Here is a 21,815-nt window from a genome sequence, read left to right as displayed (position 1 = left end):
ATTTAACATATATGCTGGCAGGATGCCTCAAAATGTTCCTATTCAAAATGAATATTTTCCCGTCGTAGCAACCTTTTTCTTAACACATATTGAATTAATTCACTTTATCTGAGTGACTGGTGGGATAATTAAGTGAAATTTGCTTTGCTTTTATAAGTCTTTCATGAGTCTTCATAAAAAAAAGCTTTCATAAGTCTTCATAATTTGTCAAAATAATTGTGTTTAATACATAATGAAGGGGAAGTATTTCTGACTAATGATAGTCCGGCTGTTCTTTCAAAGTGAAGGTGCGTTCGTGTTAAAAATGTCCTACTTACATGATGTGTTTGGAGTAAAATATCAACGGACTTTTGTAAAAGCAATAAAAACCTTAAGGAGCTCTAAAAATAATGACAAGTTCCTTAAAACTCCGAAATTACAGAATGTTGTTGAACAATGATAGGATATCGCCTAAACGACTTTTTTTTTCCGGTACGAAGATAAAAACAAAAGAGAAAGGCTGTATTTAATGGAAAAATGACTTTCTGATAATTAAATCCGGAAGGGAACAAGACAGTAAACAGCTGAACATCGGGAACTGAAACAACTGAACATCGAGAACTCATGTAGAAAAGAGCAATATCCTGTTGGTAAGAATGATAATTCCTTCGATTTGTTCTCATAACGAATAATAGACAATGCAAAAAACTTAGAATGAAATTCATAACAAGAAAAAATACATCGAATTTCAGCACCTTCATAAGTCAAACTTCTTGAAAAGGAAGTTGGACTGGAGATTGTGAGACTGGTTGACGAGAGATATGTTCACCGCGCAGTGCTCTCTTCACTTCTTTCATTACTTCTGGATGAATGGGTGTCACCGTCAATGAATGTACTGAATCAATCCAACTTCGATCATACTCAATACCAGCTTGAACTGCATGGATTTCATTCACGAACTCCACTACTGCACCATCAATTAAACTTTTCACTACTCTGACGACTCGGAAATTATTGAAAATACTAGCGATTTCAAATTCATTGAAACTTGTCGGATAACCGAAAACTTCGACGCTTGCTTTCGCTGAAAATATGCATTTGATGGAAGAGATCAAATTTGGTCTGTTTCTTATGATGGGCAATTTCGTCGTATAAAATTTATAGGATGGACATTCTTGCCAGATTCTGGAGAATTCCTCAATTTTGACTTAACGCGAAGAAATGACTGAAGGAGATTAACGAATGCTTATTGACATTATTTCCCTGCCTCTTTATCTTAAGCTACCATACCGCAAATTCTACTGTGATAGAGATCTGAAATCAACTGCCAGAAAATGAAACAAATACCATTGATATTTTGAGATATTTCGTCGTCTTTACCATGGAGGACTTTTCGCACTGCAGCAGTGACATTACTCATTGGAAAAGATACTATGTTCGTTGTATGCTTCCCTTCCTCGCCAATTCGTAGACTGAATTTTGTGCGAGCACTGTAATAGTATCAAACATGATCGAGATTGATTTATCTGTCTTATCCAATATCTTTAAATCCTTCCCAGAAAAATGAACCAAAACTGCCATCACAATATGAAATTAGTCCTAGTATATAGAGAAATTTTCAAGCAAAAATAAGGGAAGTTACTTCTTTTCCAAAGCGACAAGCCGTGAAATACAACGATTAAACCATTGAAGCATATTGCCAAGTACTTCATTAATATTACATTCTTCAAAATAAGTAATGGCTTTCTCCAATAACACTCCTTGTCGTATCAAATCATACTCGTCAGCCAATTCCTTCATTAACTTGTACTCAATTGAATTTGGTGCCGGTAAGATATGAAAGACAACTATGACTTCAGGATGATCTGAATAACAAGAACATTTGAGAAATGAATGACGAAGCTTATGATTGAAATAACAAAAAAATTCCAAAAATTATTTGGATTTCCCCTCTCCACTTCAGGTTCAAAGTTCTGGCTGAACTACATGAACTTATAGATCAGTATGAACTATGAGAAAGAAGGACATAGAAAGAATTCAAGCATTCGAGATCATCGTTAGAAAAAATGAAACTGAAATAAGCTAAATGCTACAGTATCATACTACTTCTTGTTTGATAATCACTGCAGTCTTTTTGACAGAAGGATCTGTCTTTGGTGACAATGAAAGACATGTCCAATATCAATTAGTTCGATACCAGGTAATAATTTCTCCATCAATTGTGATATCATATATAACAAGATATTCGAAATAATATCTTACTTGGAATATTTTGTGATGAACTGAATTAACAAAGAAGATACCCCTATGAACAGTGCTATATATCGTCCTAACTTCCTCCTCACTTCCAGGGCTTGTACGGTACACAGCTTTCGGTTCTTTATCGAAACGATGGCTACATCCATATTGCACTGCTTTTTCTTGCAGTGTTCTTGTAAGCCATAAAGTGAATTCTCTTCAAGTACGATCATATTTAGGGAAATAAAAATTAAAGAACCTAATTTTGCTCGTTCCAATTATCAAAAACTTTGAAAAATGAAATGAAAATGTCACTGAATATGTTCATGCAGCGGAGAATTGTCCCGATATTCTATAGTCTGCTAACAGATATGGAAATTACGACATGAACTTGGAAGTGCATTAAACATTATGGAGTAAATTATTTGTCTTCTAACCTTCAAAAAAATTTTCAATTAAGGGATATTAGCACGAAATCAAAGTATTACAACATAAAAAATTAAGCCCCGACAAACTTACCGCAATGATGGGATAAAGTTATCATCAGGTACGGAACATATAAGTGCCCATGGGTAAGCGAGGGGATCATTCATGACAGTCATCCGTAATATACCTGAAGAGAAGTATATTTAATTATTTAATGTGAGTTGGTTGATGGAAGGAATAGAGAAATAGGAAATATAGTTCAAATACGTGATAAAGCAATATTCAGGCATAAAAATTCCCCGAATCTGAGATCTGGGGTATTTGATGTTAGGCCCAAAAACTGAAGCTAGATATATTTACCGAATCAATTCAATGGGAAAAAATATAATTTCATTATGGTTAAAACATTGCCTATCTGCTGGCAATAATGTAATGACGACGATAAAATACCAGGAGGAATTTTGAGAGAACTGCAAGATATGTCTCGACAGTCAGGCGCGACGATATGCTGCAAATTAACATGACACAAAAGAAGCTTAGAATACTAACTATTAGACGATTAGGTAACCCGCCATCGAGTAAACAGTGACGCAGTCGATTGGTATCACAACAAGGTAATGACCTCATCGAATAATGATCCAATCGATTAGCGTCATAATGAGGTGATCCCCGACTTTCTGACCCGTCTCAACTATTCACGGCTAATCAAGCACCCGTAAAGTACACCGCCGGGCCGTGTTTATGTGTCTCTATAGTTTGGCGCGACAATATACTGCACATTAACATGACACAAAGGAAGCTTATGACACCAGTTTTTTAGTTTCATTTTTATTCTGGAGATTGGTTATAGAAGCTGGGTGGGAAGGCTTGTTTAATGCAGTTTTTCGGTACTATCCGAGAGTTAAGTTATGCTTTTAAATGAATAAGTAATCTTATTTGGAAGAGCTTTCCATCGTGACAGTCAGAACGAACGGAATTGCTGAGACAGTTTATGCATTCAAAAGGATAAAACAAATACCGAATTTTATCACGGTTTGTTTTTCTTATATTTTGAACATAACAAAATTAAAGCATCACATCTGATACTTCTGAGGTTTTCTTGTTTCTGATATAAACGCTTGACTTCTTGGGTAGCGATGTAGTCATGATGGGATAGGATCCTGATTTTTACTACAGTGCGGTATCGCCAGAAACTGTTTTATGATTAATACTGCTGACATATTATATGGGTGATATTTTTAATGAATATTACAAGAAATTACACTTCTCTCAAATTTTATTATTTGTATTCTGCAAAGAAGATAATGAATGTAGTAATGCGGTTATTAGAGACAATGGAATATTGATATTTAGAAGTTTTTGCATATATGTACTAAACGAAAATGCCTTTTCAGGAAATACCGATACTTTCTCTACCTTCACCTCGCCACAAATGTCGACACCAAAAACTAAAACTTATCATCCAGCTGATGTGCTGTACGGTAAATGTGATAATCAACCAGTTATTGTTGAAGCTGTACAATTTCACGGAGTTAAAAACACTAAAGTTGATGCATTACTGAAAGAAATTGGATACCTCTACACAGTTTCATCACTTCCGGAATTAATACGATGTTGCGACTTAGCTGCCAAACATCTTCGAGTAGGCTTTTCAAAATTCTAAAAACCACACTGATTACTATTTGTTATAGACTTACATCGCTTAAAGTGATATTATGCTTTTGCATTACAGGAAGTTGGCCTTGTGGACAACGTCACTCCACTGATTGATTCCGCAGACGGAAAGCGAGGGAAATATGTAGTTGATTTTATCATAAAGGAACCGAAATCATTCACTTTAGGCGTTAAGGTTAGTTTAGTTTGCATGAACCGATCTTATGTTTTACTGTTATTATGGTTCAGATGGAAGTAGTGGTGATTTCTTAAACCAATTTTTTAGGCTGGCATGACTAGTCGAGGTGAAACTGATTATTCATTGAACGCAGGCAAAGAGAGCTTTGGGGGACGTGGTGAATCAGTGAATGCATGTTATTCCTATACTTTCGAGGTTATGATTTGGTTTTGCATTTCATGAGAAAATTAGCTATCCAAGGTTTTGTCTGTTTCCATGTAAACTGTGTAGTTTCATTTATTATAGTTTCTGGAATCTTATCTGAACTCACCTTTATAGTTTTGCCGGTGACTAGCCACATAAAATATTGTGGAATTAAAAGAGTAATTCATTTGTAAGGCAACAGTTCATTTCATCCGATGTGGTACCATCAGTGATGTGATGAATCCTAGTGCTTTAATTTAAGCTGAGTTACAGGGTAATCGAACTTTCAATGTTTCAATGACAAAGCCTCTCTTGGGCTGGCAGAAGTATGCCAACGTGGGATTTTCTTTGTATCGAAGTTTGGGAAATTTGCCATGGAATCTCAGTAATATGCAAGATATTGGGCTGGTATTACAGTATAATGGTCAGTTATGGAACAGAAAACTTCACCATAATATGAAGTTGAGTACGGTGTGTTATGTCTAATTACTTGGTTCTTGATTGATCATCTTCTGTCACTATGGGAGTTCGCGCTTGCATCTTTACGTGAAGCGTTGTTAGTCTCCCTAATCATGATATGATATGTTTTTAGGTCACTTAAAATTTTTTAGGAAATAAGAGCTCTCAGCATGGAAGTCTTCACCAAAAAGGTGTGATATTTACGACTGTGGCCAATAGTAACAAAGATTCAGAGCAAATTAATTGCTTTTATTCAAACCATACTTAAGATCTGGCGAGAACTTTGTCCAACAGAAAAGGCAGCATTTTCGGTTCGGGAGCATGCAGGCCATACAGTGAAGTGTTCAGTGCAGAATTCGTTGGCCTACGATACACGCGACCGACCACTTCTTGCTACAAAAGGTGTTTTGCTGAAATTTGCTCAGGAGTATGCAGGCCTTCTTGGTGACGCAGCATTTGTGAAACACCAGATTGATGCTCAAGTCAGTTGTTTCATTCATATTTTGATCATTGCCTTCCAAATGATTTGTGCTGAAAACATTCCATTTTATCTACAAACTTAAATCTATTTATATTGTCTACTTTAATTGTTTCCACTGTTGCCTCTATAATCGCATCATAAAACCACTTTAATTTTAGCTGTAGTTTTCCCCAGATGTTTGTCGTGCTGTGAAGATGATAATAGTTCCAGAATATGGCTGATCATTTTTCTGATTTAGTTATACATTTCCACAGCACTTGATACAAATAGTTAATACAAATGGCTGCACACATTCTTTCATTCATCTGTTGGTTATTTTATTACCACAAAAATAATTTTAAGGCATCGTCGCCGTTACTCATGGGTATGTTTCTGAGTGCTTCATATCAATTTGCGATTATCAATACATTAGCCGTTCATCGCTCACTACACTTACTAGATCGTTTGTATATCGGTGGACCTCACGATGTTCGTGGATTTAGCTGGAATACAATAGGAGGACGAGCCGATAGTTCATCATGCATTGGAGGAGCTACTTCTGCCGTAGGAGTTTTGCATATTTACAGGTAGGTGATCACTGTTTGTTGTCTGCATGTAGTAATGAAAGAATTTCTCATAAACACCTTTGTCATCATTGTTTGTATCTGCTTATGGATATGCTTAGTGGATTGCTATATGGACCGGCTATTGCCAAGCCAAATCTTACTGTGGCATTGAACATAGTTTTTACATGCATGTCTGTTAAGCACTGTCACATGCATATTTGCAGATTTTAACTCATAGCTCTCATTTAATTATTATACATAACAGTGTAGTGTTTTATTTGAGGATAAGTTTGAGAAGGACGGTATTGTAACTAAATAAATATGACACATTAGAATATTGATTGCCGAGCCCACCACGCGCTTCGGGTCCGAAAAGAGGTGCCGAAAAAGTGAAAATTAGAAAGAATTAAAAAGGAAGAAAAGAAACAAAGAAAAAGAACTATTATCAGTACTAGTATTTGGCATATATACGGTCTGTTTAATATTTATCGCTCTTCACTTTTCGGATTTTGAAGTAGGGCGGAAGAGCACATGAAATTGTTTCTATCATCTTTTTTTCTGAATGAACACTTTCTTCGAATATATTATTTTAGGCCGCTTTTTCCACCGGAAATGTTATTCGCGCATGCATTCGTTTCCGGAGGAGCTGTAGCGTCGGCTGATTCTCGACATCGGCTTCGTGATTTGTCAGATGCTCTACGTGTTAGTGCTGGATTGGGACTAACATTTTTAATCAAAAATTTTGTTCGGATTGAATTGAATTATGTTATCCCATTAAGGTACATGTCAGGCGATCAGTGTTCGCCATCTTTCCAAATGGGTGCTGGTCTTAGCTTCTTGTAGTTTTAGCATTTGAAATGATTTTTTGCTGAAGTCATTATTGGACACTGTCGTATTTATTTTACTCTTCTGGTGGGATAAATTATTATGACAAGATGTTTTGGTTAGGATTCAACTGGTTGTCTAGGATAGAACAGTCTCTGAACAATGTAAATTATCATGTGTGATCAGTTTTGTGATAGAAGACTTTAAACTGAAGCAAGAAATTTTTCTTCCCGTGACTATAAAACATCCATATTCAGTCCGGTTAACAGTACATTTTACTTTTGATATTCGAATGTTTTCCAGTGTAATATTGTGTTTTCCATTGTAATATGCAGTGATCTTATTGCTGCGATGGCACGTTTTATTTTATTGTTATTAACCCATTATAAAATTGCGATTATATATTAATTCATAATAAAACTGCCCTTCTGAGTGCTGAGGATCATCTTTTTATTTTATAGCTCAATATCTAATCCTCTCGTTGCTTATTTCATTTTTCATCTGTGAAAGTGGTTTCATAATTCTACTTCGAAGTACGTCTTAATGCGAATAATATGGAGAAAATAGGGCATTAATAGCTATATTCTAAAATTATCAGTCCAATAAAAGAAATACCGGATAATTCCGCAATGTTTTTATTATCATCCGGCTTAATTTTTTGACAGGTTATGCAACGTGTGCTAACGCACAAGACTATAAAGACTTAATAATACTTAATAATATGGACTTTATAATTTAAAATTGAGCTCGTGCAAGTCTGCTTATGCCGTATGCAGATTATGTTCATGCGAAATTTTTTTTGTTATGCGAATTCCAGTGATGATATTTATCTGGATGTTTAGGCTTATGCAAAAGTTGGTATTCGTTACTGGGAACGTGAATAAAGTAAAAGAAGTGCGCGCTATTCTTGGAGATTGGTTCATGGTAATGGTTTTATTATCTAGCCGATTTTTGTGTTGTCTGTAAAGGTTCAAACTTCTAAGGAAGTGTTGCAGATAGGTTTCAGGAAAAGTGGAAAAAATAATTCGGACTGGGATCCCAGTGGGATGGAGAGCAGTTCATCATTTGAAAATATTGAAAGGCTATTCGAAAACCCTGGTTGTTTGAATGAAACATCAAGGAATTCTGGTTTGTTGGTTACCGTCCCTGAATTGATTCGTGACATAGCACCAATGCGTTATGGTTTGTTTGCTGAGGAATACAAAAGTGTTGCTAATTCGGAAATTGTGCGAAGCATAAAAAATGAACGAAGTGTCCCCTCTTCATCATCAAAACTATTCATTGACGATGATGAGGAAATACGGCATATAGGTTGTCAATGCGAGACATCTTATATGAAGGAGAAATTCTGTCTGCCTCGACATTCTGCAAATTTTAGCGGGGATGGAAGTTCATGCACTTCGTTTTCGAAATTATTTGACACGAAAGAAGGTATGTCTGAACGTTACTCAAAAATCGAAGAAGTTCCGATTTGGGAGCCCACTTTAAACTTATTCTGTGGCACTGAAAGGAAATGTACAAAAAGTGATTCAATCTTTTCTGGAAGAAAAGTTCATCGAACTCTTTTTTCTCCCGTTCTGGGAGGAGGTCTCCTCTTCAATCGCAAGAATCGGATCTCAACAACTCCCTTGACTTCTTATCGTTGCATCTCGAGAACATCCACTTTTTTCGATCGGTTTCGCTATCAGCGGATTCCACGTGCGACTGCTCGTAGATTTCTGATAGATAGAGATCCGAAGTATAAGGCAAAATATGGTTGAAATTTAAATTTTGTCCGGTTGCTAAAGCATATTACTCTTTTCTCTTTTGCTGTTCTCCTAAAAATATGGTCACTTTTGTGAATGATCATGAACTTTTTTTTGATTTTGATTAATTTAATATAACTGCATGGTGAAGATTAGCTTTAATATGACGAAATGCTGAAAAAAATGGGTTAGGAACTGGAAAAACAAGAAATTGTCATTCTTCAGAGGAAATGTAACCTGCTTTTTCTGAATAGGAGGATTGAGGAATGGTCTAAAATTTGCATTTGAAGTGACATGTTTGAATATGCAAGACATTCACTCATATCATATGGATATGTTATGTAATAACTGGTCTTAGACGTGCTCTCTTCATCTCATCTGTCAGCATTAGGTTCACTGCTACATAATGTATATATCACTTTTATCTGGAAAAGTGACTTGTGAATATTTTGTGTTTATCATTGTTAATTTTATTGTTGGGTGGAAGTTTGACATTGTTTTGAAATAAATTATTTTCCTTTGTAAAAAATATGTTCGGAAATCTGTTTTATTGGAATCTCAAATCCGTCGAGAACGCTATCCACATTCTCCCAAGATTACCGAGTGTCGCGCAAAGCAATATAAAAATAAGTTACAAAGTTGAAAAAGGCAAAAGGAACGTTATATTAATTATATATTTCAGATCGAGAATGAAGACATCGATTTGCCGGAATATCAAGGAGAACCATCTGAAATAGCCAGGCTTAAATGTTTGACAGCCTCACAACGACTGCAACGGCCCGTGATAGTTGAAGATACGTGTCTGTGTTTTAATGCTCTTGGAGGTCTGCCAGGGCCGTACATCAAGTGGTGCTTTTTTTTGACTTTTCACTGGAATTACCTTCTTAACAATGCAGTGTGTTTTCCCCTTCATTTGTGTCATTTCTATTTAGAGAGAGATTAAATGTATTGTTATAGGTTCCTTAAGAACTTGGAGCCTCACGGTCTCCACAAATTGTTAGCTGGTTTTGAAGATAAAACCGCATATGCACAGTGTATATTTGCATATTGCGAAAACTCTTCTAAACCTGTCCTCCTTTTCGAAGGTAAATTTTTATGAACAGGTCGGTATTTGTTAAATTCAATTTTTGTCACTTCTTCAGTGATTGGATTGATCTTGTTAACTGAATTTTTTCTGATTTTTGACTTCTATCTCGTTTTAAATATGGGGTGTATTTTTTGAAAGCGAGTCCCAGCGGTCCATAATTTTATTGATGTAAACGTTAGCAGTGCTGGTTAGAGATAAGTGAGTTCAAGTCAGTGCCAACTTGTAGTTCAAGCTAGTGCCAACTTTAGTTCAAGTTAGTCCCAACTTTAATTTTACATTTCAGCCCGCTGTGTAGGGCAGTGATACTTTATTCTGTTGAAATCACTTAATGTAAAATCACAGCAGCCCTTAGAGAATTGATCATTATTTTATTATATATCGTTAAAAATATTTTACTTGTAGGAAGAACGAATGGAAGAATAGTTGAACCCAGAGGAGACACGAATTTTGGTTGGGATCCATGTTTTGAACCAGAAGGTTTCTCACAAACATACGCAGAAATGGGCTGTGCGATGAAAAATACGATTAGTCATAGAAGTAAGGCCTTGGCACAGCTGAGAAATTATTTTGAGAATAAATCTTGATAATAAAATTGTTTTGTTATCTAGCATTCCTACACTATCCGAGAAAACATCAATAAGAGGAAGTCCTTGAAAACTGAATCAAAACCGAAGGGAAACTGAGAAAATTTTTGAAGGAGGTATATTTGACAGTGTATTGTATACCACTGGAGAGAGAAATAAAGATGAATTCTCTAAAATTGGGAAGGTGGCTATCAGTCAGTGTGGCATACCTACTGGTGACAATGCTGGAGGTCTCTGCAACGGTCCGAGACCAATATTCATAATTCTCCTTGATTTAACTTCCTCTTTCTGTGTTCGGCAGAACAGAATTGGTTATGATTCCAAACTCGAAGATTATTTCGCGGACTATTCAGAAATCATTTATCCACAAAATTCACCTCGGGGCTACCTTTTGATAGGATCCAAGACAGGATGTTGTTTTTCATGATGACCTCCATTTCCTATTGCTTCCATCTCTCGCTGAAATGTGATTTAGTAGTGAGTGGCATAGATCTCGGGAATAATTTGGGAGCTGGGACCTTTCCATTTAAATGGTTAGACTCTTTCATCATTATGTATACTTGACAGATTAGAACGATCTGTTTTCATAATCTGTAGTTGGGTAGCTCAAGTAAATGAGGAGTACGGTAGAAGTGTTGCAGTAGTCAGAATAGTATTTACGACGTATCACAAGTTTATATTTGCATCTCTTCTCTTACTATTTAATTAACATAACTGGTATCTATAGATATCCAAGTAAATGAATGAATGAGTGGAAATGAAACTAAGGTGTCCACTCGTCTTACATCTTAGATTCAATCTTTAATCAATTCTCCATCTTGATGCTGTTTTATATTATCAGTTCATTGGCTTCATGCCTACATGCTTTCATTTTGCAACTGTTAAATAATTTGCTATATATATAGATAGATAGATACGGGTCAAATAAGTTTGTTAAATGTAAATCGGAATTGAAGTCCCTCAATACCAGTTGGTTTGAGTAACTTTGAGTAACTTTCAACTAGCATTTCAATCTATTGCATGGATAATTAAACATGATTTTGGATGGGATAGGAGGTTAAGATATGGTTACATTTGTCTTCTTCATTCTTTCGTTCTGATATATTGATAATGCTTTTTATTTTGCTGTTAAGGCTCATGTTCAGTACGCTATGTGGTACGACAAGGTAGTGTTTCAACCTTTTCGTTCCCTGTTAATATTCGTCACATGTTGTTATGCGATGTATAATACAAATGAATTGCAAAATGTTGCATATGATCTCGAAATCGTTGAAATACCTTTTGGATTTGAAAATTTGAAATTGGATAGTGGAACATTGGTGGAAAAGATGTCGAAGAATACATTGCTGGTAATTAATAGAAAACTTTCTATAGCGATGAAAAAGGTTGCATTAGACTACTCGTGAGTTCCATAAGTCCTTCGCTGTTATAATTATTAAGAAATATATATCACAGAACAATATCAAGCTTTGCTAAACAGAATTCAGTTTCTCTGATTTTAGGTATAGCTCTTTGTTAAAACTTATCAGAGAGAGATTTTCGCAATGTGCATACATCCATTTTCTAGGGAATATTCGATGTGGACGACGGGAGCTCAACTATTGTTGTTAGTGAATTTGGACAAAAATTTATCTGTTCCTTGCCGAAAATTCCGTTAACAAAAACGAGCAGTAAATCGAAATCAAATTTAACCGTGAATTTGATTTCCGATGTTATAGCAGCAAGCTTCTATGTGCAAAATTGCATTCGAAAAGTAAGTATTTTGAGAAAATTTGGTATAAAACAAAGAGAAATTAGAATTTGTTACGAGTTTTGTTGAATGTCATGCAGTTATGTGTGAGTTCTTTAAAAAAGTCGGTTACAGTTTTCTAATCATCCTGTTCAATTTTTTTAATTAAATTATCATCGAAGGGTTTTTTTATGGCCTTATGAAATAGCAGTAGCACAGGCATTTGCAATTTTCAGAAGCATAACCATTGCATTTTATATTCCTTTGCTGGTCAGTCTTGAATCATTGAGGAAATTAATGTAAATACGATTACAGTGTCATCGTTCCAAAATTTTTGTTATGTGTGAGTTCACTTCTTTTGTCCGAGTTGTTGCAGTGTTGCATTCTATTATAGAATACAGGATGGTGGACATACGAACTTTGCTATAACAAACATGTCCAACAGTTCCGTCTTGAAGGTGGGAATTGAAGTGTAATTAAATTAATAGAAAATTTTTCCCTTTATTTTTTTAATCATTAAAATATGTAAATCTTTCAATGTTACATGCATTTGTTTAGGTTCAAAAATTGTTGGCAAGGTTATCTACCTAGGACATTATAAAAATAACTCGGATATAAATTTGTCAAAGCACAAAAGTGAAGAGCTACCGTATTTCGAACAAATTTATGATGATGGGACAGTTTGCGATGTGACGGACAAATCAAGGCTTACACGTGTCTGGGTACGCAGATCTCAGTATTTCCTTGTAGTTTCAGTGAATTATCCCACATTAAACAGTTGGTCGTATGCTGACAGGAACTGATGAAGTTTGAGGTCAAATCTTACTTCCCAAGATTGGTTTTCTTTTTTTGTCCTTAGCCCTTAGAAATAGTGTATTCATTAAAGCATCGATTACTAATAAAAATGAAGGGCGTAGAAGTCGTGTAATTAGTTTTTGCAGTTCATTTTTCATATATTTTTCTGGGATTGATTGAGATCTTACATCTGATTAATGAAATTTTGGAGCAACATTTTTTTCCTTCTGTTTCAGTACATGTGTGATGATACTTTATCGACAAGCGAAGCGTACATTGCTGATGTCGATGAGCCATCCTCATGTGAGTATATTATAAAGGTGAAGACAGGGTCACTTTGCAAGTTGGATATTTTTTTAAGTCGAAGTAAACCGCGTGAACCTTTATCAATCATGTGTCGTCCTCTACTGGAACAGAAAGCTATTGAGCGGTACCTCGAAAAAGTGACTGAGGAAAAGCGACAAAAAGTTTGTTTCTGAAGCTTGTTGCAAACTTATATTTGGCACACAAAACAATTGGCTGAAACATTCCTTGTTACTCATCTAATTGCACCGAGTATGACGTACGAAATAAAAGGCGAAAAGTGCGTTGTGTTCTGAGGTTCATGCAGTTGTAATTAGCATCAGATATGGATTATGGAAAGAAAGTGGAAATTCATTGTTTTAGTTGTTTTTTTCAAGTGAAGTTTTTAATTTCTTCACCACTTTCGTGTTTTTTGCAGTTACTTTTTTTATTATTTCAATTTCGTTAACGGATATAGATAATTTTGTGAGGTATCATCTGCGGTTGTGCAAATGATCATTGCGTCGTGAGAAAATTGCTTTCTTCTCACTTTAGCAGAAAGAATGCGACAAATATTGTTGTTTTAAGGGAGAACTTACATATTTTTGCAACTTACTTAACCTTCAAAGAAATCCAGATGCAATATTGATTCTATTTTCAATTCAAAGGCTCAAAAAAATTCCAATTTTAACGATCCTGCACAGTGACACGTCTACTTTATTTAAATTCTTTCAGATTGACTTAATGAGTACCCTCTCAAATGAACTTACCATGAATATCAAGCATAATTAACTTTTCAGTAATGTCGCGGTGAAAATTTTCAAATTAATTTAAGCTTTTGTCATCGCTGTAGTTAACAGTGGTTGAAAATTCTTAAATATTTTGATGGTGTCTTCCTTGCCTTTCTCTATCTTTCTCTTCGTTATTATATCTCTGCTATCGAAAATTGTGACTTGTGGCTGTTCTGAAATTTCATTGAATCCTTTTTCGTTAATGTTGTAGCCCAAAATAGGGAGCTTTTTTGCTAACATTATCACTGTCCAAACCTGTAATTTTTGCAGGAAGAAGCAAAGAAGGAATCTGAACTTTTCGTAGCACGGGCAGATAGCATTCAGCGACAGAGATATGCGAGGAAACGTCTAGCAAAACGAACACCAAAGGGTATAAGGGAAATGGAAGCGACTGAAAAAGAGCTGAAAATGGTGTATGAGGAAATAATGAGGTCGATCACGAAACTGAATGTTGATCGTAAGTTATATTTTTAATTAATCACATGATGAGCTAGGTTATCTATATTTATTTTGACTACAAATGTTTTTAGCCTATCTAACAATATTTGTTTTAGCACTTACTTTTTTTCCTTTCAGTTACCAAAGTGAAAGCAGACCTTCATTTCATATATGACGACTTACATGAGATGGAAAGTGAGTGTCTTTAAAGTTTCTGGTTAAAAGGGACATATTTCATCAATGGCGTTCAACTTGTTTGAAGGACTAAACAGAATGGTTTGACAAGTGAACCATAAATCTCTCCTGGAAATTGTTAAATTAATATGATGATTTCAGCACGTTATCTCACCGAAGTGGATGAGGATCGTGGAAATATATATTGGTACTTCAAGGATCCGAACTGGAATCGTGAATTTTTTCCCGTCACTCTTGCATACTCACGCGGTAGAAATAATTACTATCTAATGGTATGTTTATGTTATTTTCTGTGTTGAATATGTCAGTCAGTTTAGTCCTCGAACAATTTGAGGCAACGGAGTTTTTTAGTGGCTTCACAACCTCAACTTTTCACTGGATATATAGTGCTCTTATTCTTTTTTTTCCTTTTTTAAAACATAATTAACAGTAGACATCATCGCAAATAAAGGTTAAAGATGTATTGTGAAATGATTGAACAAGAGTAATGTTTGTTTTGATAATATTGCCATCATCCTCTTGATTTTCAGATGTCATCATTCTTGAAAAAAATAGATGAAGAATATGACGAGAAAAAGATGTCATTTTCAAAATTTTTACACGATATCGATGAAAGGATGATAACAGAAGCATATCTGAGTATAATGATCGGTTCGTTAAGAAAGGCTTTCCATGAAGGTATTTTCCCGGACATTGTAAATGATGTGGACGATGCAGAAAATCCACTTCTGATAGCAATGTGGATTAACTCTGAGAAGCAGCTTGAGATATTGCAGTTATTTGAATACAAAGTTTTGAAATTGCTAAATCGAGGGATAAAATTTACGGCGGAAGATCTAATGTCGCATGTTGCTCGACAGCTTCTCTCTGTTCGTACGTTGGTTTGTTTTTAATTTTCTAAAATTACTTGTAATATTCATTTGTTTAAGTCCAATTAATGTTGTTGAATAATACTGAATTTGGAGTCTTATTCCACTTGCATTCTACTATGGTGCTCGTCCGAATATTGGCTTTTACTGTCGGTATGATGGGAACGAGTAAAACACTGATCATAAGAGTGCTTTACGAGAATTACTGTGGTTTACGAAGATTTGTTTCACATTCAATTTTTCTTTTGTTGCAGTTAATAAATGACGGGAGTGATTACAGTTTTGACCGGAAACTCAGTTATATTTCGATCGAGAAAATGTTTCTGAAATATATGGTATGCTTTTTTGTTCATATTTTTCTGAGTAGGATGCGAAGGATTGTGCTGCAATTCCTGACAGCTCAGATCATCTTTCATTGGAGTTTTGGTTCTCCTGAATAATTTTGTTGTATTGGGCATTAGTTTATAGATTTTACTTGTTACAAACCACAGCAGTATTGAGTTTTTTCCAAAATTGTTGCTAAATTTCCTTGGCTTGAAGTTCTGAGCTTCGAAGGTATAGGAGTACCTTTCTGCTTCTTGTTTACTTGTAAATGAAATGGTTTTAGCAAGCCTACAATCGTGCAGTGTTGCGTTATGACAAAAAGTCGTGGGGTAATTTCATGAAGCATACTTCGGTTGAGACATTTAGATTGTTTGAAAATCCAAATATGTTTCTCGCGCGAATTGAAGGTAATGTTTATATGAACATCTGATAATTCCAATAATTATTCATTCTACTCTTCAAACATGCCTTTAGACATTCTAGGAATGATTTTGTGAGTTATAAACACTTTTAAAGTAAATGAGGAAGGTAAAAATCATAATTTTTTGTGTGTCAGCATTATTTATGTAATTATAATTGATGTGTAAAATCACTGTTTAGATTTGAATCCTGAAAATGCTTACCTTTTCTACACAGAGACTTTTGAAATTGAAAGTTGGCGAATAACCGAAGGAGGTTAGTTTGTTTGTCGGTGTAAGAGTTTTTATAATTTGCTTGGTTATTTGAAACTTATTTATTATTTGAAATTATTTGAATATTTGAAACTATTTCAAATTTGAAACTTTACTTGAAACTCTGGAACTATTTTTGTTTTTCATGGTGAATTCCATGCTAGGAAATTTTGAACGTACTTATATAATACCCTTGAACATACTTATGCTTTGTAGATAGTAACTGGTTGGTTTTTACAAATTTTTATGTTTCAGAAACGACTGTTAATGACAAAAGGGGAGAAGTTCAAAATGTCATGAATAAGGACGAAAAAGTTGCCCAACTAAGGATGCTTGAAAGGGCTAGAAGAAAAAACTTGAGAAAAAAAGTTGAGGTGAATTGTTTGAGTCGGTATAGGCCTTTTACATTTGGAAATATCCTTTGTTTAGTTTAAGCTTTCATAGGCATCAAGTTACCTGAAGGTGGAAGGAGGAAAAAACGAGAACAATGTGAAAGATGTTTCCATCCGGGTTTTTTTCTTATTTATATCGAACGTTGTATGAGATCATGTATAGCGATGTTTCAAGAATAGTCACTAACTGGGCAAGGGAAATTAGTGATAGTAAGCACTAAGAGGTCACTGGTCGTTGACTTCCTTTGGTCTGAATCGCCTCATTTTAATTTTTTACTTTTATTAAAGTTTAATTGCCCTAAATAATTTGACTTTTTATAGCATTATTTGCGATCAAAGAGAACAGCAAAAAAAAGTGAATCGGATGAAACATTATTTCATGATGATCTTGATGATTTACGAAAGCAGCTGTTTGTTTTTAAAAGTACACTGGAAGAGAAAATCCGTGAAACAGGTTTAATTCAAGGTTCGTGACTACCTTGTTAAGAAATAAGAATTTCGGATCCGTGATATACATTGAGGTGACTGGTTATTGGATTCTATTCATCTTTTGGTAACCGTCTTTTGGTCATTCCGCTGTTAATGGAATCTTCATTACACAGTTTATTATAATGTTTGTTTTATGCGAAGAACTAGAAAGTTTTTTCTAAATATTTGAGTTTCAGGGGCGGAAGTCAAAGTGCAGCTGGTTTCTCCAGTAGGTAATGTTATCAGCAGTACGGGTGTTGGAGGATTAGATGGTGAGCGTGTAAATGCTGTGTTAAAGGCATTTTTCCTTGAGCAGGACAGTGTTAATGATGAAGAGAATCGATATGATCGATTAGCACGGGGTTATACTTACGGTGCCGATGAAGAGGAGCGACAGAGAGTAAGAAAAAACGGTGACGATGATGACGATGATTTGAAATCAAGCATTTTGCCTATTTTAAAACGGATTTTGCCCTAGAAAATATGAATGGAACCTTTCTGAATTTCCGTTCTAAGGTACTCGTTAATTTGTATGTTACCAATGAATGCCATACTTGGTAATTGTATTAAAGTTGTTATTCTTTTGGTTTGCCTTGCTCTTTTCATTATTTTGTTATGGGTTCATATAAATAGCAACTTCCATTCGAGTCCTCAAAGAAATCCTTTTATCAGTTTAATATTTGCAATAATTTCATGGTTTATTTTGATATTAATCATGTGCCGTGCTGACTATGAATATATATACATATTCTGCACCCTCTTAACAGTGTCTATATAAGGCTGTCTCTGAACAACCGGACATTTTTACAAGTCATAATTAATTAAAAGAAACTATGCAATTCGGCCGCCTATTATTTTCACATTTCAAAAGGCAGAAGTGTTTTGTCAAATGATATTTTCATATTTTAGAAGATAGAAGTGATCTATCAAGTGATTTCATTCGCTTCTTCTCTCCTGTAGAAAGAATGAAACAAAAAAGGAGACAACTAATTATGCGTTCCGTAAAACACTTGAATTTGTTCTCATTAATGTTGGATTCGAAAATGCTACTACTATCATCTCTTCTTGTCTGGGAGGTGCAGTACATATTTCGATTGCAGTGGCTAAGATTTCTTCTCGCAATTATCCATATATATATGGCGGGACACGTTAACCAAATCTTTACATGAAGTGCTTTACAGTGTTCTTTACGTATACTCATGTTACACTCCAAGATACCCGAGGAATATTTCTATTCTTTGTGGTTATTAAAACGTTATCCTCCTGTTAGTTGTGCTGTTAAAGGTGGACATAGTGATTTCACGATATTAACGTCTATTTACGTTGTACGTCTAGATAGCCAAGAACTCTTAACGTTATAGAAGTGTGAAGCATGTCAGATGAAGGGAAAAGAAAGAAACATCAGATCGCAGAAAGAGCATGAAGTGGAGAGAATGAGAAGTGAGGGGACATTACGTAAACGTAGGTCAGTGTCGTACATCTAATGCTCATATATTGTGTATGCATGTATGTCTATACTGGTGATGCTATTAATATGTGCTATTAAAGTGCGTATAGGTGAAAGGTTGGTGTGTGTTACATTGGAATCAAGTTGGTCGGTTACCGTAAATACATTCGGTGTGGGATCTTTTGAAGACGTGTATTTAACGTGCAGTTGACGTGAAAAAGGATTTTACTTTTACTATTCACTGGTTACGGACGATAGCCGCTGGATGACATATTTGCGTGTTTCTCGATGAACTGATATTTTCATAAAGTGAATAATGAAACAGAAATCCTGCTTCACTTTTGTAAAAGTGATCTGCTCACGTTACATGTAATGGTGCTTGTTTCGTTCTTCTGTTTTGTTCTTTCTGTCACATGATGATAAATTGTGATTGATCGCTTGTATATGTCTTATAGAACGATGCCAGTTGCATCAGCACCACCTTATCCGGATAGAGTTGTGGTACAGCATGAAGCACCAAGTAGATCAGTCCATAATGATTCACCACCAACTTATGAGGATTCAGCTAATCCAAACAGTAAGTTAATTCTCGTTCTAATAATGGCCATTATTTTACTTCATTGGAAAGTGCCATACGATTCTCGTATTCTTTATCACTATTGACTCGTAGATTCGCATTTTCAGAATAAGATAAAATTGTTGTAATCAGTCAATTTCTTTGACCCTTTCTTATAGAGGGTAAGGAAAGAGTTTAAATAAATAATAAAATTAGTAATAATCGGAGGAGTGGTTTCAGGTATGCCACCAACCTATGAGTCGTTATATGGTGAATTCCGACAAGTTGAAGATCCAAGAGGATTAGCTCAGTTTCTAGCGAAAGCTTTTGCAGTGATTATTGGCACAAGTAAGAGTTAATGATTGATGATTTGTTTCTTCGTGACCTTCGAAATCCAACAGGGTAGATCACCGTACTATAGAAATGATGACTGGTCAGTGATCAAAGATCGAAGGTCATGGTCATGAGCATCTTGGTCATTTTTGATCACTTATGATCAAAGCTACCTAGAATATATTCATAGAGAGCATAAATAAGCTGGAAAAGAAGGTTTCGAATTTCATTTAGAAAATCATTGTAAAACGGTCACACTACAACTGATGTACTGCATTTAATAATTGAATACCTTAACCATTCTTTACAGAATATTAGATATTAGCAGTCAATATGCTTCAAGTGCCTAATTTTAGTGACCGCTGCGGTACTTCTGGCAGTACTAAATATCATTCCATTGGGAATGATAATACTTGGCAGTAGTAACTTGTATAGCTGTCCTGTGGAACCTTACATACCTATCTGGCTTATTGTCACTGGTTTTTTTTCCCTGCTGAAGAGTGCAACAAATTTCTGTTATCGTGCTAAACGACAGCGCGAAGGGCGTCCGCCTTCCGCAGCAGATGTCAATCCGAATCCCTTCGATGGTTTGCTGTCGTGTTTCTTGCTCGTCTGGTTTATAATTGGTATCCACTTCTTATCCATTCATTTTGATATTCTAATCAACTAGTACATGAAGGCATTAATATTAGCTTGCTGATATTATGTGTTTTGTCCGGATGATCGATGGTAGTAACAGTTGAGTTACTGCATTGAATAATCCCCTATACTTTTGACAGTTAAATAGGTATTTCAGTATGCAGGAGAAACCACTGCTACATCATTGATATAGAAATTACTGGAGTAGATTCATTTCGGAAATACCTCGTCATTTCATTTTCCAGTTGATAACTTTTGATGAAAAATAATGTAATTTGATATATTAAATCGTATTTCACTTTCCATTTTGTTGTGATAGGAACCGAAAAAATATAAATAGATTGGAAAAGAAATGAGAAGTGAGACTTTATATGATTAATTAAGGTCGGAAAAAGCAGTAAGAAGTAGAGTTTCTAAACAATTTCAAAATCAAATCAGATATTGCTGGGAGATGGTTGTAATTAGTTTTGGTTACAACTCAAGTTTTAAAAGTCAAAAACTAACAGTTGAGTTCATAAGCTGACTCATTGGCGGAATATGAGTGAACACACCTTTTCCGTTTTTCGCTTTTTGTTTACCGTATTTATATTTTAGGATCAGTATGGGTGTATTCAGTGCACACTGACGTGCAATATAGCAGTTCTCGGGACAGTAACTATTGCGACCAGTTCACTTATGTATTTTCGTTCGTATTCGTAACCCTGGGTTATGTATTGCTGGCCTGCACATTGTGTTGTTTCTGTTGTTGTTGTTGCTGCATTTGCTGTCGGCCTAAAAAACAGCGTGCTAGTGGTGCTGTATAGAGATATTACTGTTATCGCGAAAGTTGTAGTGTAAGTCTGTAACATATTCTACTCATCAATCATTGCATGTTAGAAATGTATGCTGTTTGTAGCATTTTACCATTTTGCAGTAAAATAATTGTCATATAGTACTCTATGATTTCTTTACAGGGTATTATGTCACTTTCGGTCAACAATATTCAGTAAAAATTCGTGTTAAGCCTACAGATGACAGTGTTCCATTTCATGCTTGACTTATATATGAATGAAAAACGGACTCTTTACATGAAACTGAATTTGACCGTCAGTGACATGTACTGCTTCTATAAATTAATGGAGTCCAAGCAACATTTTTCGAATAGACTTGGTTGAGAACTTTTTCTACAGCTTGTATATTTTGTAAGTCCTTTTATAAATTCATATCAGTGCTTTAAACGATCCATATTTAAATTAAACCATTACTTTTATTTTTCATTCAGCTGTCATTTGTTTCAGATTTCCATACATTGGTATAATGGGTTTGCACCGAAGAGTTTCCCGCTCAAAAAATTGATTTGTACCAACGCAATAGCGTTCAGCTGTTTGAGCACTGTTCCTTGTAACTTAAATTTGAGTATCATTAAAAAGTGGTATGAAGAAGCCGCACTATATTGATATATATATATATATATATATATATATATATATATATATATATATA

At 35.0% G+C, this 21,815-nt stretch overlaps 5 protein-coding genes across 5 annotated transcripts; 4 read left to right on the top strand and 1 right to left on the bottom strand.

Annotated features, from left to right (window-relative positions):
• Positions 1–743: 743 nt before the first annotated feature.
• Positions 744–3,386, bottom strand: LOAG_05076 (hypothetical protein; the record flags this gene model as incomplete). The annotated part of the gene is made up of 6 exons (XM_020446761.1): positions 3,094–3,386; positions 2,737–2,830; positions 2,283–2,434; positions 1,622–1,844; positions 1,327–1,469; positions 744–1,063 (listed from the first exon to the last, which is right to left on the bottom strand). The coding sequence occupies exons 2-6, from the start codon at positions 2,817–2,819 to the stop codon at positions 744–746; spliced, it is 921 nt and encodes a 306-aa protein (XP_020302939.1). The 5' UTR covers positions 2,820–2,830; positions 3,094–3,386.
• Positions 3,387–3,507: 121 nt separating this feature from the next.
• Positions 3,508–7,013, top strand: LOAG_05075 (OMP85 family outer membrane protein). Its single transcript, XM_020446760.1, has 8 exons — positions 3,508–3,675; positions 4,038–4,285; positions 4,376–4,492; positions 4,583–4,690; positions 4,952–5,149; positions 5,407–5,619; positions 5,961–6,184; positions 6,757–7,013. The coding sequence occupies exons 2-8, from the start codon at positions 4,076–4,078 to the stop codon at positions 7,004–7,006; spliced, it is 1,320 nt and encodes a 439-aa protein (XP_020302938.1). The 5' UTR covers positions 3,508–3,675; positions 4,038–4,075; the 3' UTR covers positions 7,007–7,013.
• An 812-nt stretch (positions 7,014–7,825) lies between these two features.
• Positions 7,826–10,404, top strand: LOAG_18744 (rdgB/HAM1 family non-canonical purine NTP pyrophosphatase; the record flags this gene model as incomplete). The annotated part of the gene is made up of 4 exons (XM_020451406.1): positions 7,826–7,912; positions 9,416–9,582; positions 9,691–9,818; positions 10,223–10,404. Exons 1-4 carry the CDS (start codon positions 7,835–7,837, stop codon positions 10,402–10,404), a joined length of 555 nt encoding a protein of 184 aa, XP_020304813.1. The 5' UTR covers positions 7,826–7,834.
• A 484-nt stretch (positions 10,405–10,888) lies between these two features.
• On the top strand, positions 10,889–18,154 carry LOAG_05072 (hypothetical protein). Its single transcript, XM_020446759.1, has 16 exons — positions 10,889–10,937; positions 11,538–11,753; positions 11,972–12,157; positions 12,528–12,591; positions 12,692–12,855; positions 13,165–13,395; positions 14,272–14,458; positions 14,578–14,634; positions 14,776–14,906; positions 15,165–15,515; positions 15,758–15,838; positions 16,111–16,234; positions 16,428–16,502; positions 16,754–16,872; positions 17,212–17,356; positions 17,556–18,154. Exons 1-16 carry the CDS (start codon positions 10,935–10,937, stop codon positions 17,834–17,836), a joined length of 2,415 nt encoding a protein of 804 aa, XP_020302937.1. The 5' UTR covers positions 10,889–10,934; the 3' UTR covers positions 17,837–18,154.
• A 1,100-nt stretch (positions 18,155–19,254) lies between these two features.
• LOAG_05071 (hypothetical protein) lies at positions 19,255–21,703 on the top strand. Its single transcript, XM_020446758.1, has 6 exons — positions 19,255–19,382; positions 19,602–19,709; positions 20,051–20,320; positions 20,928–21,166; positions 21,287–21,514; positions 21,611–21,703. Exons 1-4 carry the CDS (start codon positions 19,265–19,267, stop codon positions 21,134–21,136), a joined length of 705 nt encoding a protein of 234 aa, XP_020302936.1. The 5' UTR covers positions 19,255–19,264; the 3' UTR covers positions 21,137–21,166; positions 21,287–21,514; positions 21,611–21,703.
• The last annotated feature ends 112 nt before the right edge of the window (positions 21,704–21,815 follow it).

Source organism: Loa loa (genome assembly GCF_000183805.2).
Source record: "Loa loa unplaced genomic scaffold supercont3.483, whole genome shotgun sequence".
Lineage (NCBI taxonomy): Eukaryota > Metazoa > Nematoda > Chromadorea > Rhabditida > Onchocercidae > Loa > Loa loa.
This window is presented reverse-complemented; position numbering and strand designations above follow the sequence as displayed.

Bases quoted from the DNA above. Each gene is read 5' to 3' on its own strand.
- LOAG_05075 (XM_020446760.1), top strand. From the start codon at position 4,076: ATGTCGACACCAAAAACTAAAACTTATCATCCAGCTGATGTGCTGTAC. The intron at 4,286-4,375 runs GTAGGCTTTTCA...TTTGCATTACAG, and splicing joins TAGCTGCCAAACATCTTCGA to GAAGTTGGCCTTGTGGACAA. The intron at 6,185-6,756 runs GTAGGTGATCAC...ATATTATTTTAG, and splicing joins GGAGTTTTGCATATTTACAG to GCCGCTTTTTCCACCGGAAA.
- LOAG_05072 (XM_020446759.1), top strand. The intron at 13,396-14,271 runs GTTTGTTTCTGA...TAATTTTTGCAG, and splicing joins CTGAGGAAAAGCGACAAAAA to GAAGAAGCAAAGAAGGAATC. The intron at 15,839-16,110 runs GTATGCTTTTTT...AAATGGTTTTAG, and splicing joins AAATGTTTCTGAAATATATG to CAAGCCTACAATCGTGCAGT.
- LOAG_05071 (XM_020446758.1), top strand. From the start codon at position 19,265: ATGCCAGTTGCATCAGCACCACCTTATCCGGATAGAGTTGTGGTACAG. The intron at 19,710-20,050 runs GTAAGAGTTAAT...GCCTAATTTTAG, and splicing joins TGCAGTGATTATTGGCACAA to TGACCGCTGCGGTACTTCTG. The intron at 20,321-20,927 runs GTATCCACTTCT...TTTATATTTTAG, and splicing joins GCTCGTCTGGTTTATAATTG to GATCAGTATGGGTGTATTCA.